The sequence below is a fragment of the Mustelus asterias genome, chromosome 1, assembly GCF_964213995.1.
Source record: "Mustelus asterias chromosome 1, sMusAst1.hap1.1, whole genome shotgun sequence".
NCBI classification, from domain to species: Eukaryota; Metazoa; Chordata; class Chondrichthyes; order Carcharhiniformes; family Triakidae; genus Mustelus; species Mustelus asterias.
In genome coordinates, this window is record NC_135801.1 from 89100905 (window position 1) to 89117756 (window position 16852).

The 16852-nt window shown below is 42.2% G+C and overlaps 1 protein-coding gene across 1 annotated transcript in view; it reads left to right on the forward strand.

Moving 5' to 3' along the window:
* cc2d2a (coiled-coil and C2 domain containing 2A) overlaps positions 1-16852 on the forward strand; it is a 165566-nt gene that overhangs the window by 55823 nt on the left and 92891 nt on the right. Inside the window, exons 14-15 of the mRNA XM_078215007.1 lie at positions 5617-5826; positions 10138-10238. Coding sequence (XP_078071133.1) covers positions 5617-5826; positions 10138-10238 — 311 coding nt within the window. The remainder of the gene's footprint in view (positions 1-5616; positions 5827-10137; positions 10239-16852) is intronic.

The following is a 16852-nucleotide window of genomic DNA, read 5'->3' on the forward strand; positions in this document are numbered from 1 at the left end:
TCTCTCCAAAGGTGCTGCCAGAACTGAATATTTCTAGCATTTTCTGTTTCTATTTCAGATTTCCAGCATCTGCAGTGTTTTGCTTTCATAACAATTAGAAATTACTGAACTGATATGGACTTGCTCTTTTACCCTGTCTTGTAAAACTCTTGAAAATTCTACACCTTGTTGAATGAACTTTTTAATGGCAACTACACTCTTAATTATTGCTGAAAGGTCTCTAGCTTTTAAAAACTAATTTTATATTTGTGGAATACTAAATTTCTTCATTATTATATTCCACATTTTACTACTTTTAAAAGTTTGTTTATGATGTTTCAGTTTCTACTTTAATCCCATACCCTAAACATTTAATTAGATCTCTGTAAAATTTAATTAAAAGTGAGGGATAGTCAGTGCACTCTGCTTCCTGTTTGCTGTCTCTGAGAATATTTCCATTGAATTGAAGTGTGTCCTGCCTGATGGACTGCAGGAGTGAAAATGCACAAGAGGTCATTTAAACTTAAATAGCAAAAAAGGAGCTAGTAGAGCTTGATGGCTGATGCAGACACAATGGACCAAAGGGCCTCTTCCTGTGCTGTAAAGCTCTATAACTCTACGAGAACAATAGCTAAATTAAAATAAAAAGAGGGCAGAGTTTCACAGTCAATTGTTATATAGTACAGTTGTTATACTAAGTGTTTCCAAATACCCCAGCATATTTTAGTTTAACTGTTTTGGGAGATAAACCTTTGCTATTTCCCTTTGTTCCAGAGATATCCATTGCCCCCCACCTCCTTATCAGCAACAATATTTTCTGCAGAATATTTTAATTATCTTTCCAGCAAATTTTGTCTGCATTCGTCACAGAGGCATATGGAAGATAACTTGTGCCATTTGTCGTATTGAGTTGGTGAGCTGGGTGTTTTTGGTATGAGACAGTTAACCCATATCTGTGAATGATGTCAGCAAAGGACAGCATATAGGTTGCAAATGGGCTCAAAATGGGCTCTCAGATAACTCCAGAGTTTGCAGTGTGGAGTTGATTAGAAAAGCACTGTTAAAGATTCTATGGTTGCAAACAGATAGGTAACAGTGAAACCAAGCAAAGGTAATTCTGTAAAAATGAACAGAGGATGGGTTTTAGAGAAGTGCAGTCAATTGTGTCAGAGGTTGCAGAGCTGACAATGGAGAATAATGTATTATGGTTATAGTCACAGAAAACGCTATTCGTAACTTCAGTTAAAGTTAGTTTTGGTGGTTTTGAAAAGCGCAGAAACTTGATTGGAGACATTCAAAAGCTGATTATCTGCAAGCATGAATTTCTGTTTTGCATAAACTCCCAAGCCAATTATGCCAAAAGTTGTTCATTTGATTTGATTTTTGATTTGATTTATTATTGTCATACGTATTGGGAAACAGTGAAAAGTATTGTTTCTTGCATGATGTGCAGATAAAGCATACTGTTCATAGAGTACATAGGGGAGAAGGAAAGGCGAGGGTGCAGAATATAGTGTTACAGTCATAGCTCGGGTGTAAAGAAAGAAGATTCAGTGAGTGGTAATACATAGACAGCACTAACTGGATAGGAAACCCTGAGATAAATCCCTAATGGAATTGCGCTACAATCCTCCAGAGTAAAACATTTGGTGTTGACAGTGAACACCAAAAACACAAGGATTCTGAGGTTAGGTAAAGTACAGTCTAGATATAAAATACTTGGCCTAAACAGATTTGGACTACTTTGAGGTTTGTTTAGGCAGAATACATACATTCAGTTTAGTCATCAAGTATTCTTGTTACAGTGGTTTATGGTTTCCTCAGGTCATAACACCCAAATCGTTGTACAAATCTCAAGAGCAAACCTTGAATATTTTGCCAATGAATTTGGAGCTTAGATTATAGCCTTGAAGTTATTTCCATTATTATTATTATTCTTTGCAGAAACTGCTGGCATTGATTAAAGGGTGATCTAATAGTATTGTCTACAATAATTGTGCATGTTGGGGGGAATGACACAGGCTGCAGTGCAAAATATCCATTCCAACTAAATATTTCAACATAGTTTTATACAGAGCCAAGTAAAAGCAAAGGACTGTTAGCTCCTTCACTATGCATGTGACAAATCTTCATGATTAATCAGTCCACTCTAGTGTCAAGATACCTGTTAGTCCAAAGTGATGGATAATTTGATGAACATGAAGTTCCAGCTGATGTTTTGTTTTCTTCCCCGGTTCCTTCAACCTAGAATGCTAAGTGATATCAAGTTTATTTCCAGGAAGTCAAGTGCTTCTACTCTAGGAAGTAGGGAAAAACAGATGCTGTTGGTCACTCTCGGGTATCTCCTGTGATTTATTTAAGGGGCCCATCTACACTAAGGATGAAGTTACAAGCAAAGTTATACATTTCATTCTTGGTCCTGAATTTCCAGGAAAGTTTGCCTGGTCTCCTGTCATAACTTTGACCAGAAATTGGCAGAAACTCAAGATAAATGGCATAAACAGCTCAGAGTGAATGCTCACATTATTTCTCTGGAGGTTTCCCCAACCTCACAGCAAAGTTATTATGGGTGGGTACAACGTATTTTCTATTGATTTTGCAGCAGAGGCTGAATGGAGTCGACTAAGACAGTGGTTCACAAATGTTTTGGTTGAAGGATCCCTTTTCTAATGCATAAGTAATCACATTTCAACTATAATATTGTATACCACCCAAATTATGAAAGTGCTGTACGTAAAGAATAGTTTAATAACTAAAGATTAATGTGGAAAATGAAAGCTCTTTGTGTGGGGGGTAAAAGAAATTGGCCTGGATAGAGAGAGAAGGCGCAAATGGATCATTTTCTGGTTGACAGAATGTGACGAGTGGTGTGCCACAGTGATCAGTGCTGGGAGCTCAATTGTTTACAATTTATATAAATGATTTGGATGAAGGGACCAAAGGTATGATTGCTAAATTTGCTGATGATGCAAAGATAGCTAAGAAAGTAAGGAGATGAGGAGGCTAAGCGAGTGGGCAAAGCAGTATAATGTGGTAAAATGTAAAATTGTACATTTTAGCAGCAAGAATAAATGGGAAGCATATTATTTAATAAAAACAAAATACTGCAGATGCTGGAATCTGAAACCAAAAGAGAAAATGCTGGATAATCTCAACAGGTCTGGCAGCATCTGTAAGGAGAGAAAAGAGCTGACGTTTCGAGTCCAGATCTTCTGCACTCATCTACACTACTTATTAAATCATCAAGCTTTGTATCATCACAAACTTTGATATGTGACTCTCTATTCCATTATTTAAATCATTCATAAATATAGGCCAGAATTCTCTGATGTCATCCCTGCTGCCATCAAGAATGGAGAATTTGGCGCTCAGCCAAATCTCCATTCACAGCAGTGGAACCGGAGAATACCAGCCTTGGGCGAGGTCGGAGAGTTCCAGCCATAGTGAATAGTTAAGGTCCTAACATAGATCCTTGTGGGACACCACTGGTCACTTCTTACCAGTGCTTACTCTGCTATGCCTCTTCTGCCTAAACAGGTCAATTATTTTTCTTTATTTAGCTTTAGATAGCAGTCTCTTATGTAATTCCTGAGAGATTTGCTCAGTGATGCATTGACACTGAAGAGGATATAATGCTATAGTATATGTTCCTCTGTACAGACCAGTTTGCATGGACTGGACATTGCCAGACTTGTTAATTTATTAGGGAGGGAAAAGACTGTTAGTTACTTTAATCATTTTTAAAAAAAACTATTGTTGTAAAATCTTGATGAGGCTATCCTGAAGGTTTTTTTTTTATTTAAAAGACTATTTTGTTGTTATGCCTCTTTCATTCTTGATCACCAAAGTATTTGCAATAAAGTGATTGGAGTGGCTGATTGGCCACTGTTGATTACTTCTGACAATAGATTCCTAAATACGCCAACTGCTGTTAAGCAATAATTGACCTTTTGTTTTGCTGGTTGCGGTATCTTCGCACATAAAAGGCGTGTGTATAAAATGAATACTTTCCCAATTTCCATCAAAATATACTCTCAAAAATCTCTGACCCATGTATGAAACAACAATCATTTGAGACATTGCTAATGCATGCAAGTTTACACTGTTGACTGGATTGTGCTTTTCTTGAAGCTCAAGAAACAAAAGCTCCTTGGAAGAGCTGAATGTGACCTTGCTGTTACTCAAAAATGCCAGTCAATTAGCTATCCTGGATCTGGCAACTTTCTTAGTGAATATCATGGTTCCTTGTGCTTCAATGATTAATTGACATCTCTGCCTGAAAGTGGAGTTAGCTTGGGAAGATATTTTAAAAACAGTCTAGTTCAATAATAGTCTCAGCACTCACTGAAACAACTTTCATGGTAAAATTATCCTTCTGTCCTCCATCTGCTGTCAATTTTCAGGCCCCAAATGGTTTCATAAATTTCTAATGTTTCCTATATTTATAAATCACAGAATTGTTATAGCAGGAGGCCATTAGCGTCTGCACCAGCTCTCTGAATGAGCAGTTCACCTAACGCCATTCACCTGTCGTCTTCTCATAACCCTGCACAGTCTTCCTTTTGATTGCCTCGATTGAAGCCACCTCCTTTGCACCATCCAGATATTAACCAGTCGCTGTGTGAAAAAGTTTTCCCTCGTGTCTCCATTGCTGCTTTTGCCAATTACCTTAAGTCTGTGCCCTCACATTTGATTCTTGAAGTATTTACATTTTACACTGTTAGCAATGTGTTGTCACATGGCAAGGATGTACATGCAACTGGGGTACAGAAATTCCTTGTTTCCAACCCCCTCCCACCCCTTTTCAGTATATTGAATCTTGTTGATGTACAGTGCACAAGTGCCCTAAGCCCTCCATAATCTCAGCAAAGTTACTATTTTTCACTTCTGAGTTGAGCCATTGAGTGTTATGAAATGGAGGCATCCTAATTGAGCCCAATTCTGCCATTTGATCATATTTTCTAATTGGGAGCCAATTGATCACAATTAAAACCAAGGAATGATAAACTGGAATTTTGCCGCACCCGTTTTGCTCATTCCGAAGCACAGAGATGCTGGTGTTAATTATACTCCCACTGTCCTGTTCCTCTAGTTGCATTTGTCTGAATTAGGTTATGTGACTCAATGCCACATTAGGCAGTAGGTTTATACATAAAGCCATAAGGAAAATCGATAAAGACTAATTCCTATCATGGAGTGCTTTACCTCTGAAAAGCTGCAATTTGCCTTTTTTGCCTATATGAGACCTCAGTGCAAATCCCTATGGATCACCTATTACTACTTTCCAGAAAGCAGAGAACAAACCTTTTATCCTCATTTCCTGTCTCCTCTCCAGTCAGTGACTCATGCTGTAAAGTCACGTACACTTCCTTGCACACTCATTTTCAATAATCCCTTATCCAGAGCCTTCTAACTTTGAGGGTAAGATTGACAGAGTAAACTGCTTTTGGATATACTTTTTTCCCTGACTGCACCAGCTGAGTAGTTCTGAGACAATTAATGTTCAGATGGCTGAAACATATTTAAGAGTGGAAATGTGGAAAAAAGTACATCATTTCTGGAACTGTGAGCAAGTGAGTGAAGAATCTGTGGACAACTCCCTAATCTTTTTATATTCTGTTTGTGTTGTAAATGCAGGCTGAGAGGTCCATGTATGATAATCGATACATTGCTGGTTCAGCAGAGATCCAGGGACATTTTCAACTGGACATTGATGTTGCTGGCATAGTGTTCACACACCACCCCATGTTTAGCCGTGAGCATGTGTTGGCAAGCAAATTGGCACAGCTGTATGACCAGTATCTATTTCGACAACAGAAAAATCTTGCCAGTCTTTACTCTGACAAGGTATGAACATTTGGCTATGAGACTGAAACTGTGAACAAGTGACCGTATAACCCTAAAGTGATGGCAGCAGTAAGGATCAGGAGTGAAGATCCTAGCAGTTGAAGATAATTCCTAATTTAATTGCAGTGATGTACCTTCAGTTCAGATATACAACAGGAAATGAAGTGAAGGCCCAATAATTCGGCTCAGTCTCAAAATACGTTGACAAAGCCATTTCTTTTGTATTCATTAAATACTCAAATGTCAATCTTTGCTTTAGGTATAATGTACACACATTATGGGGAGAACTTAAAAGTCCCCCATTGGCAGGTGTTCAGGTTGGGGGGAGATAAAATTATCCAGATGGCATTTCCAATGCCTTTCTGCCCAAGCTCAACCTATCCTGAATTCTCAGCCCAATTGGCCACTTAAAGGCTGCTTCCCAACCAGTCTCGATTTTGAAGCCAGTGAGGGAAATTCAGCGACGGGAGAAGCTTGGCAGGTCACCTTGCTCGGGCCTCAGGAAGGAAATGGGGGAGTCATCACTCAAGAGTCCCCTTTGCACATTGAGGACCCCCACCCCCTACCTCACCAAGGTCTGCATCCCATGAGTGCTCCTACACACACTGACCTCTCCATAAAGACTCCCACCTTCCTCTTCCCACTCCCCCAGGATCATCTCCCCTCCTCCTCATGTAATGCCTCATACTCACCTGATCCTGAACTCCAGGACTTCGAATCTGGGGACTGCTTGTAGTCTGACTCCTCTCAGTGCTACTGCTGAGACTGCAGCACTGCCAGCTAATCAGATTGACTGCCAGCACCCTGAATTGGGACTTCTGCCTGAGTGAGGGGATAGCCAATTACCACTCCAGTTAATTAACACGCCTTAGACTCAGCAGGTCAAGGGGTTGGGCTGGAAATCCTGTTATCCAAAAAACCCTGCCCCATGACACCAGTGTCACATATAGGTGTTGCAGTCCAGAAACAGAACTGACTCTGAAGTTCTTGGAGTCAGCAATTACAGTTTGCATGAGTAGTATGCACTCTAACAAGGGCTGGCCTCTGTTCAGTATAGTAAGAAGTCTCACAACACCTGGTTAAAGTCCAACAGGTTTATTTGGTAGCAAATACCATAAGCTTTCGGAGCGCTGCTCCTTCGTCAGATGGACGTCCATCTGACGAAGGGGCAGCGCTCCGAAAGCTTATGGTATTTGCTACCAAATAAACCTGTTGGACTTTAACCTGGTGTTGTGAGACTTCTTACTGTGCTTACCCCAGTCCAACGCCGGCATCTCCACATCATGACTCTGTTCAGTATGACAGGTGTTGTGAATGGGTGAGGAGGAATGAGCTGGCTCGCCTTTTATTCAGCCCCCTCAGTTGGTCGCAACAAAGGTTTGTTTAAAATTCTTTCTCCCATGGATGTGTTTACTTTTTAACAAGGAGCCAATCAAATCAGATTTTCTTGGGTCAAAGAAAGTGTAAGCTTATACATGCACACGCGCGCGCCCACACACACACGCATCAGAAATAAGAAAGGCAAGAGTCCATGGAAAAGTTAAAAGAATATACAAGTCGTCATTGGCCTTTCCCTAAGATGTAACCCTTGGAATGTTGCAGACGTTAAATTGGGTAATGTGTTGCAGAAGACACCCTTTGATTACTTCCAGAGAGAGAGATGAGCGGCATGTCTCTGCATGTGTGACTATCCTTCTCTTTCTGTTGTTTGCTTCCCCCTGTTAAAGTTCTTGATTCCAGGAGAGTGACACCTCTTCAGGTGTGAATAACCATGTCCTTTCAGATAGGTCTGTCAGTATAATCTACACAGGAATTTCCCAGGAGGGTTCTTTTACAGTAACAGCCATCTTTTGATCAGTACCATTTCTTGTATTTGGTAAAAAAACAAGTCTTCTTTAAACAGGTCAATATGTTTGTGTTTAGTTCTGGGTTGCTCTCACTCCGACACCATGTTGGCTGTTGTGCCACTGGATAATAAAAATTAGCATTTTTGTTGGTTAAAATTCGATTTGTTGAATAAGTCCGAATTAACTAAAAAGCAAAATACGGCAGATACTGTAAATAATTAAAACAGAAAACGATGAAGTACTCAGTATGTCAGGCAGCATTTGTGGAGAGAGAAACATTGTGACTTTCTGTCAGAACTGGAAAAACTTAAAGTTGTAATAGGTTTTAAACAAGTGCTGATGCAGGGAAAATGGGAAAGAACAAGAGGGAATATTGGTGATAGGTTCGAAGATAGGAAAATTGTATGGTGAAAGGGATGGTGGTGTGAGACGAGTGTAGATAGCTGGTAATGGGGCAGGTAAAGGAACCGAAATGAATCTAGCAGAGGTGTAAATGAGAAAAGCAGAATCTTCACCAACTGCTGCCATCTGAGCAAAAGCAGAAGCGATTATAATCTGAAATTGTTGAACTCAGTGTCAAGTCTAGAAGGCTGTCAAGTGCCTGTTCAAAAGATTGAGTCACTGTTCCTACAGCTTAGATTGGGTTTAATTGAAATGGCGTAGGCGACTGAGGACAGAATTGAGAGTGGGGCAGTGTTAAAATGGCAGGTAAAGGACACTTGGGGTCACACTTGCAGACTTATTGAAAACGTTCTGCAAAGCAGTCACCCAATCTGTATTTCATCTCCGCAGTTTAGTGGAAACCACATTATGAGCAGCGAATACAGTATGTTAAATTGAAAGATGTATAAGTAAATCACTGTTCCTGGAGGGAATATTTTGGGCCTTAGACAGTGGGAAGGGAGGTGATAAAAGGGCAGATGTTGTATGTTCCACACCTTCATGCAAAAGCCAATAAAGAGCATGATTGCCAAACTCACCGGCTCAATGTGGGATGCGGCTACCACCCCCCACAAACCTCGGCACTCACATACTCAGTAGCAGAAAACTGCACCCCTGTTTGGTCAAGATCATTTCTCACACTAAAGTGTTGACACCCAGCTGCAAGCTACCATGCATATCATTACTGAAACACTGCACTCAACGCCATTCCCCTGGCTCCCTGTCCTGGCAAGCATTACTCCTCCACACATCCTCTGACTTGCAACAACCCACAAAATGATAGAAAAAGTTCGCAATGCCCCCCACCTGCCACTTTGTGCTGACCTGTTCAATCCACCCAAGGTATGACACCCACTGAGAATGCCAATCAGGAAAAACCTCCTGCACAGGACCTCGGCACAAATTCCAGCTGAACAAATGAATGGGAATCATTGGACATGACAAACCAGAGGTAGCACAGTGATTAGCACTGCTGCCTCACAGCGCCAGGGACCCGGGTTCAATTCTGACCTTGGGTCACTGTCTGTGCGGACAGTTCTCCCCGTATCTGCATGGGTTTCCTCTGGGTGCTCCAGTTACCTCCCACAGTCCAAAAGATGTGCTGGTTAGGTGCATTGGCCATGCTAAATTCTTCCTCAGTGCATCAGAACAGGCGCCAGAGTGTGGCGACTAAGGGATTTTCACAGTAACTTCATTGCATTGTTAATGTAAGCCTACTCGTGACACAAATAAGTAAACTTTAAACTTTGAAAGTTTAAACTATTAAACTTTAAACACAAGTACCTAGTCACAAACCCAATCCAACAGTTGCCTGGTTTCAACCTTTTAAGGAAAGAGTGATCCACCCTCAACAGGTTCAGGACTGGTCATGGCCCTTGCTTGGCCAATCTCCACAGGGCATTAGTGCCAGCCTTCTATGTCCCTTTGGGAGAGGGCAAATTATGCACCACATCATAGAAGAGTGTCCAGTCCACAGACACAGCAGAAGCCTATCAGCGGTCAACACAGCAGGACAGGAAGAAACTTAGGGACTTTGCATTCTTTAAGTAATGGGAAGCAGGAGTGGCTGATTAAAGAGTGGACCAGGGTCCTGTGGAGGAAACAGTTCCTTCAGAATGCTGACGGAGAAGTGGGGAAGAGGGGAAAATGTGATTGGTGGTGGCATCATGCTGGCAGTAATGGAAATGACAGAAGATGGCCCATCGAAGGTGGAGGATACAAACCTAGTTAATTTTATGCATTTAGAAACCTAAAATTGAGAATTTGACTTGTGTTTGTTTGAGAATTGTCCTTCTGCTTATATGTTAGGTTTTGACATGAGAGGGCCAAGTTTGGAGTTGGTTCGTTTTTTATTTAATTTAATTTTGGATTGAATAATGAATGTTTCTGTTTAAACATTCTTTATAATACTGTTAGTTTGTTTTATTATTCCCTTATTCTTGGAATTCAAAACTGACCAAATCTATTTGTTATTAAATTGGTGTTAAATGCCTCTTCTGCCTGTCATTGTTTGCATTTCCAGTTGTGTGCCTTAAGGAACGCAATGAAGAGCATTACTGATGATCGTCATGTGAAAAGCTCAGTGGCACAGCGAAGACTTATGGAATATAAATCTGAGATCAGGTAAGGCAGATGTGATTATGTTCAAAGTTAATCAAATACTAATTGGAACTTTTACTCATAGCTCATCATTCTGATATACTAAAGATTTCAGTGACATGCGTCTGAAGAATAATCATTCTTATCCACTAGTCTTAACAAAACAAAAGTCAGAATGAGTGTAAAGCAGATTTTAGAATAATGTTAAATGAAGGAAACTGTATCCTGATGTCACCTTTCCTCTTTATGGTGCTAGCACTTGTTGGTGCATGACTTTCATTTGTTGCAACATGTACTATCATTCCCATTATTTCTGAAACATTTGCACCATAGACATTATTCTTTGTTCCAGCCGTTCAGAATCTGTACCCGAGGGTGATCTACTTTTTGCTGGAGGAGCAGAGGGTGGGGGCTACTATTTTCTCTCATATCCCCACAATTTTTCTGAGCGCAAGCAGTTGACCTATTGTTCATTCCGATGTTGCTAAGAGGAGCATGAAGCTTTAAGTTTAAGTTTATTTATTAGTGACACAAGTAGGCTCACATTAAAACTGCAATGAAGTCACTATGAAAATCCCCTAGTTGCCACACTCTGGCGTCTGTTCGGAATTTAGCATGGCCAATGCACCTAACCAACACCTCTTTGGGACTGTGGGAGGAAACTGGAGCACCCGGAGGAAACCCACGCAGACACAGGGAGAACGTGCAAACTCCGCACAGACAGTGACCCAAGCCGGGAATCGAACCTGGGTCTCTGATGCTGTGAGGTAGCAGTGCTAACCACTGTGCCACAGTGCCAGTCATATGTGAATTTGGAAATGGGAATGATTGTGAAATGGGACATTGAAATGTAGCACCAGGGTCAGCAACCTTGTGCTACGGCACGTTCGGGACTATTGTCTCAGTTTTTCCCATCCATGATAATGATTCAGGTAAAGCAGCTATATGCAAAATTTCTAGGTTTAGGGGTTTTGGCCTATTGTTTTCCAGCAAAAATTATTCATCAGGTTTCTAAAAGATACATAGTTAACAGTGGAAATACATTGTTTTGCTATAATATTTGATATTTACTGTTGCAGATTACAACTTCCTATACTGAATGATGTGACCAGTAGTGTTTGATGTCAGCCACTTGGTGGTGTTATACAGAATATCAGTACACTTGTTACTGGAGTCTGTCACAACAACCACATTAATTGTGGAGGATTGCAAATGATACGCCCTTATTCAAAAAAAGATTTAAAGATAAGCAACAACAGGCCTGTCAGTTTAACCTCAACGATGGGGAAGCTTTTGGAAACAATAATTTGGGACAAAGTTAATAGTCACTTGGGCAAATATGAGTTAATTAAGGAAAGCCAGCACGGATTTGTACCAGCATGTTATGTTTAACCAGCTATGTTTAAGTAACTTGCTTGAGGTCTTTGAAGAAGTAACAGACAGGGTTTATGAAGTTAATGCTGTTGAGGTGGTCCACATGGACTTCCAAAGGACATTTGATACAGTGCAGCATAACAGACTGTGAGCAAAGTGAGAGCTCATGGCTTAAAAGGGACAGTAGCAACACAGACCAGAAACGAGTGACAGGAAACAGAGTAATGGCTAATAGTTGGAGGAAGGTGTACAGTGGAGTTCTCCAGTGGTGAGTTTGAGGAGGCCTGTTCTTCCAGGCAAACATTATGTTTAAGTTTTTTCAAAGTTTATTTATTAGTGTCACAAGTAGGCTTACATTAACACTGCAATGAAGTTACTGTGAAAATCCCCTAGTCGCCACACTCTGGCACCTGTTCGGGTACTCTGAGGGAGAATTTAGCATGGCCAATGCACCTGACCAGCATGTCTTTCGGACTGTGGGAGGGAACCAGAGCACCCGGAGGAAACCCACGCAAACACGGGACATAAGAACATGCAAACTCCACACAGACAGTGACTTGAGCTGGAAATCAAACCCGGGTCCCTGGCGCTGTGAGGCAGCAGTGTTAATCACTGTGCCGCCATGCCGCCCACATTAATGACCTAGATGTTGATGTATAAGGCACAATTTTAAAATTTGTGGACAGTAAAATCTTGGAATTATTGTGAACTGTGAGGGTGATAGTGTAGAACTTCAAACAAACAAAAGTTGGTAGAATGGATGGATAATGAGCAGATGAAATTTAATGTAGAGAAGTGTGAAGAGTTAATTTGGTAGGAAGAACACAAAGAAACAATATAAAATAAAGGATACAATTCTAAGGAGAGTGGAGGAGGAGGACCTGGATGTATATATACGTCATGCTATGTGCAGGACAGGTTGAAAGCATGGTTAATAAAATATATTGGCCAAAATTCTCCGACCGTTCACACCGGCAGGATTCTCCGGTCCTGCCAGCAGCGCACACCTGCCCACGGATTTCCTGCTAGTGTGTGGTGACATCAGTGGGAATTTCCATTGACAGCGGCAAGATCAGAGAATCCTTCCGCTAGCAAACAATGCGCCACCTCTCGCCGACGGGAAACACATGGCTCGGCAGCTGGAAAATCTCGCCCATTGTATTCTGGACTTTGTAACTAGAGGCATAGAATATAAAATCACTGAACTTGTGTTTAGCCTGTATAAATCACAGTTTGGCCTCAACTGGAGTATATTGCATCCAGTTCTGAACATTGCCCTTTAGGAAGGATGTGAGCGTGCAGAGAAAATTCATGAGAATGGTTCTGGGGATGAAGAACCTCAATTACATAGGTGGATTGGAGAGGTTAGGACAATTCTGTTTGGAGGAGAGGTGACTGAGAGGCGATTTAATAGAGGTATTCAAAATCATGGGGCCTAGAAAGAGGAGATAGGGAAAAATTGTTGATATTGATGGAAAGATTGAGAATAAGAGGACACAGATTTGAGGTACTTGGCAAAAGAAACAATGGCAACATTAAAACATTTTTTACACAGTGAGTGGTTAGGCTCTGGAATGCACCTATAGGATTGTGGTGGAAGCAGACCCAATCAAGGGATTCAAGAGGGAATTGGAGTATTATCTGAAAAGAAAGAATGTGAGGGGTGAGGAGAGAAGGCGGAAAAGCAGCACCAGGTGGATCATTTCTTCAGAGAACCAGCTGAATGCCCTCCTTCTGTGCTGCACCCTTCTATGGAAGTATTTATTGATGGGAATGTTACTGAGAGCACAACATTGCCTCCTTTTGGGAAGATCCACCAAATTAAGTGTCAATTAGACATTTAACTGGCCAGTGAAGGACCTTCCCTGGAATGAATGACCCTGGAGGTGGACTACCCCCCCCCCCCCCCCGGGGAACTTGAGAGCTGCCGGTCTCTGATTGGTATGTGAGTAATGCTGGTAATACCCCCACCTGAGGCCTAGGATCACCGAGGGACCAGACCACAAGTGAGCGATGATGGGGTGCAGATCACAGGGTGGACGTTATGGGGGAGAGGGGATTACGGCAAGACCAGAAGTGGCTGAGTCTGTGGTCTCCCACTTCCTGTTGCCAGATGCCTCGATCTGGCCCTGACTATTTTCGAATGAGAGGATTCACTGAAAGCCCCACGAAAATCCCCAATAGGTTTGTTTCCTGTGTGACCACTGCCTCGCCCAGTGGTGGTAAGGTGAGGCCCTTAAATGGGCATTAATAGTTAATTTAATGCTGTTGATTAGCAGCAGAGTAAGAAGTCTCACAACACCAGGTTAAAGTCCAACAGGTTTATTTGGCACTGGCTTTCGGAGTCTCAGGCTCCTTCGTCAGGTGAGTGAAGACTTGTGCTCACAAACAGGGCATATACAGACACAAACTCAATTTACAAGATAATGGCTGAAATGCGAGTCTTTACGGGTAATCAAGTCTTAAAGGTACAGACAATGTGAGTGGAGAGAGGGCCAAGCACGTGTTAGAGGTGTGTATTGTGTCCAGCCAGGACAGTTAGTGAGATTTTGCAAGCCCAGGCAAGTCGTGGGGGTTACAGATAGTGTGACATGAACCCAAGATCCCGGTTGAGGCCGTCCTCGTGTGTGGAACTTGGCTATCAGTTTCTGCTCAGCCATTCTGCGTTGTCGTGTGTCATGAAGGCCGCCTTGGAGAACGCTTACCTGAAGATCAGAGGCTGAATGCCCGTGACTGCTGAAGTGTTCCCCGACTGGAAGGAAACACTCCAACCGGGTGATTGTCGAGCGGTGTTCATTCATCCGTTGTCGTAGCGTCAGCATGGTTTCCCCAATGTACCATGCCTCGGGACATCCTTTCCTGCAAGTGTATCAGGTGGACAATGTTGGCCGAGTTGCAAGGGTATGTACCTGTACCTGGTGGATGGTGTTTTTACGTGAGATGATGGCATCCATGTCGATGATCCGGCATGTCTTGCAGAGGTTGCTGTGGCAGGGTTGTGTGGTGTCGTGGTCACTGTTCTGAAGGCCGGGTAGTTTGCTGCAGCCAATGGTCCATTTGAGATTGTGCGGTTGTTTGAAGTCAAGAAGTGGGGGTGTGGGGATGGCCTTGGCGAGATGTTCGTTTACATCGATGACATGTTGAAGGTTCCGGAGAAGATGTAGTAGCTTCTCCGCTCCAGGGAATGCTGCTGATTAGCAGCAGGCCAGGAAGGTCATCCTACAAACATTCCTGCTCCAGATTTAATCGGGCAGAGACAAGATGGCAGTGGGGTCCTCATCCTCCTGTCCCTCCAGCCACTACCAAACCTGCCTGTAGGGCAGGTATTGAATTCTACCCTATGAGGATATGACATTTCACTTTCCAGCTTTATCCCATGTCCCTGTCCTTGTGCTTTCTGAAAAATGTGATTGAAAGTGAAGGATAGACTTCATAAATTTACTTCCATCACAGAGCAAATTATTACAGATGAAGGAAATCTGAAATAGAACATAGAAACCCTACAGTGCAGAAGGAGGCCATTCGGCCCATCGAGTCTGCACCGACCACAACCCCACCCAGGCCCTACCCCCACATATTTACCCGCTAACTACACATCTCAGGAACAATTTTTAACCTGGCCAATCAACCTAACCCGCACATCTTTGGACTGTGGGAGGAAACCGGAGTACCCGGAGGAAACCCACGCAGACACGAGGAGAATGTGCAAACTCCACACAGACAGTGACCCGAGCCAGGAATCGAACCCAGGACCCTGGAGCTGTGAAGCAGCAGTGCTAACCACTGTGCTACCGTGCCGCCCTGAAATAAAAACAGAAAATGCTGGAAATACTCGGCAGGCCTGGCAGCCAGGGTCCAGGAGAAAGGGTGCACAAGGTTTAAAACACTGGAGTCCAGGCCTGCCCGGAGGGGTATCAAGCTCAAAGCTGCTACAATGCAGGACAGATCAATACTAAACCAGAGCACACAGCTGTGATCAGCCTGTATTCGGGATTTATAAATGAAATTTTAACCCTCGTGACACTGAATTTCATTTTGGAATTTCCAAAGTACAATTGCATAATAGTTTTGATTTTAAAAACCTTGTATGGTGACATATTTTTAAAGTCTGAAATATTGATTTGAAAACATAAAGATACTTACATAATTTGCCGTATAAGAACAGTTTGCCAATGGGGATGAAGTTTGAATTAAAGATAATAGGCACTCGAATGTGCTAACCATTGAGATAAGAACAGATTGGGAAACCCAACATACTCTTCTTGGTAAAATGTGTAGCTCTCCATTCCCTCCACACACCCTTCAAATGACTATTTAAATAAGACAGGACCAATAGTACAGAATAAGTTTCCAGTTTGCACAATAGTGCACAGGCTTCAGAGATCCTGGGAATAAGTTTTGCTAAGGTTGATGACAAGGTAGTACTACCTCTAGTTGATAGGGGCTGCTGTTTTGTACCAGTAACCCCCGCTCCCCCCTTCCTACTAACCCCTTCTCCCCAAAATGAAATGTGGGTAATCATGCATCTTTTGTTTTGGCTAAGGGTAATGTTACTTTTATTCCCAGTACATTTTCACTTTTGGCTTGTTGTCTGTGAGAATATTTCATTGTGATTGGCTATGTATCTTACTTGATGATATCAGTGTTGTTAAATGCCTGGAGATCCCCTTGATTTGGTGCTACATTCAAACTAACATTGGGAAAGGGGAAATCCGCACCACAGAGATCACTAAACCTTTGTTAACAGGTTTCTTTGAAGCCAACAGTGAGCATCATCATTTTATATTCCTCAGTTGGCTTCCCTTTTCCTTTGACTATACAGCTGTAGCCAGATGTGGCTCCGGACTGTCAGCAGCCCTCTAGTACATTATCCATGTGGCTGCTTTTCATGTGGCCACCCAGATTGTGTCAATATGCTTTTTTAAAGGGAACTGCTGGCCTAGTTGTAAAGTGGATGGCATGCTTGCCTTCATTGGCCAGGGTATTGAGTTTAAAAATTGGCAAGTCATGTTGCCGCTTTATAGAACCTTAGTTAGGCTGCACTTGGAATAGAGTGTTCAATTCTGGTCGCCACACTACCAGAAGGATGTGGAGGCTTTGGAGAAGGTACAGAAAAGATTTACCAGGATGTTGCCTGGTATGGAGGGCATTAGCTATGAGGAGAAGTTGGAGAAACTTGGTTTGTTCTCACTGGAGTGATGGAGGTTGAAGGGAGACCTGATAGAAGTCTACAAGATTATGAGAGGCATGGACAGAGTGGATAG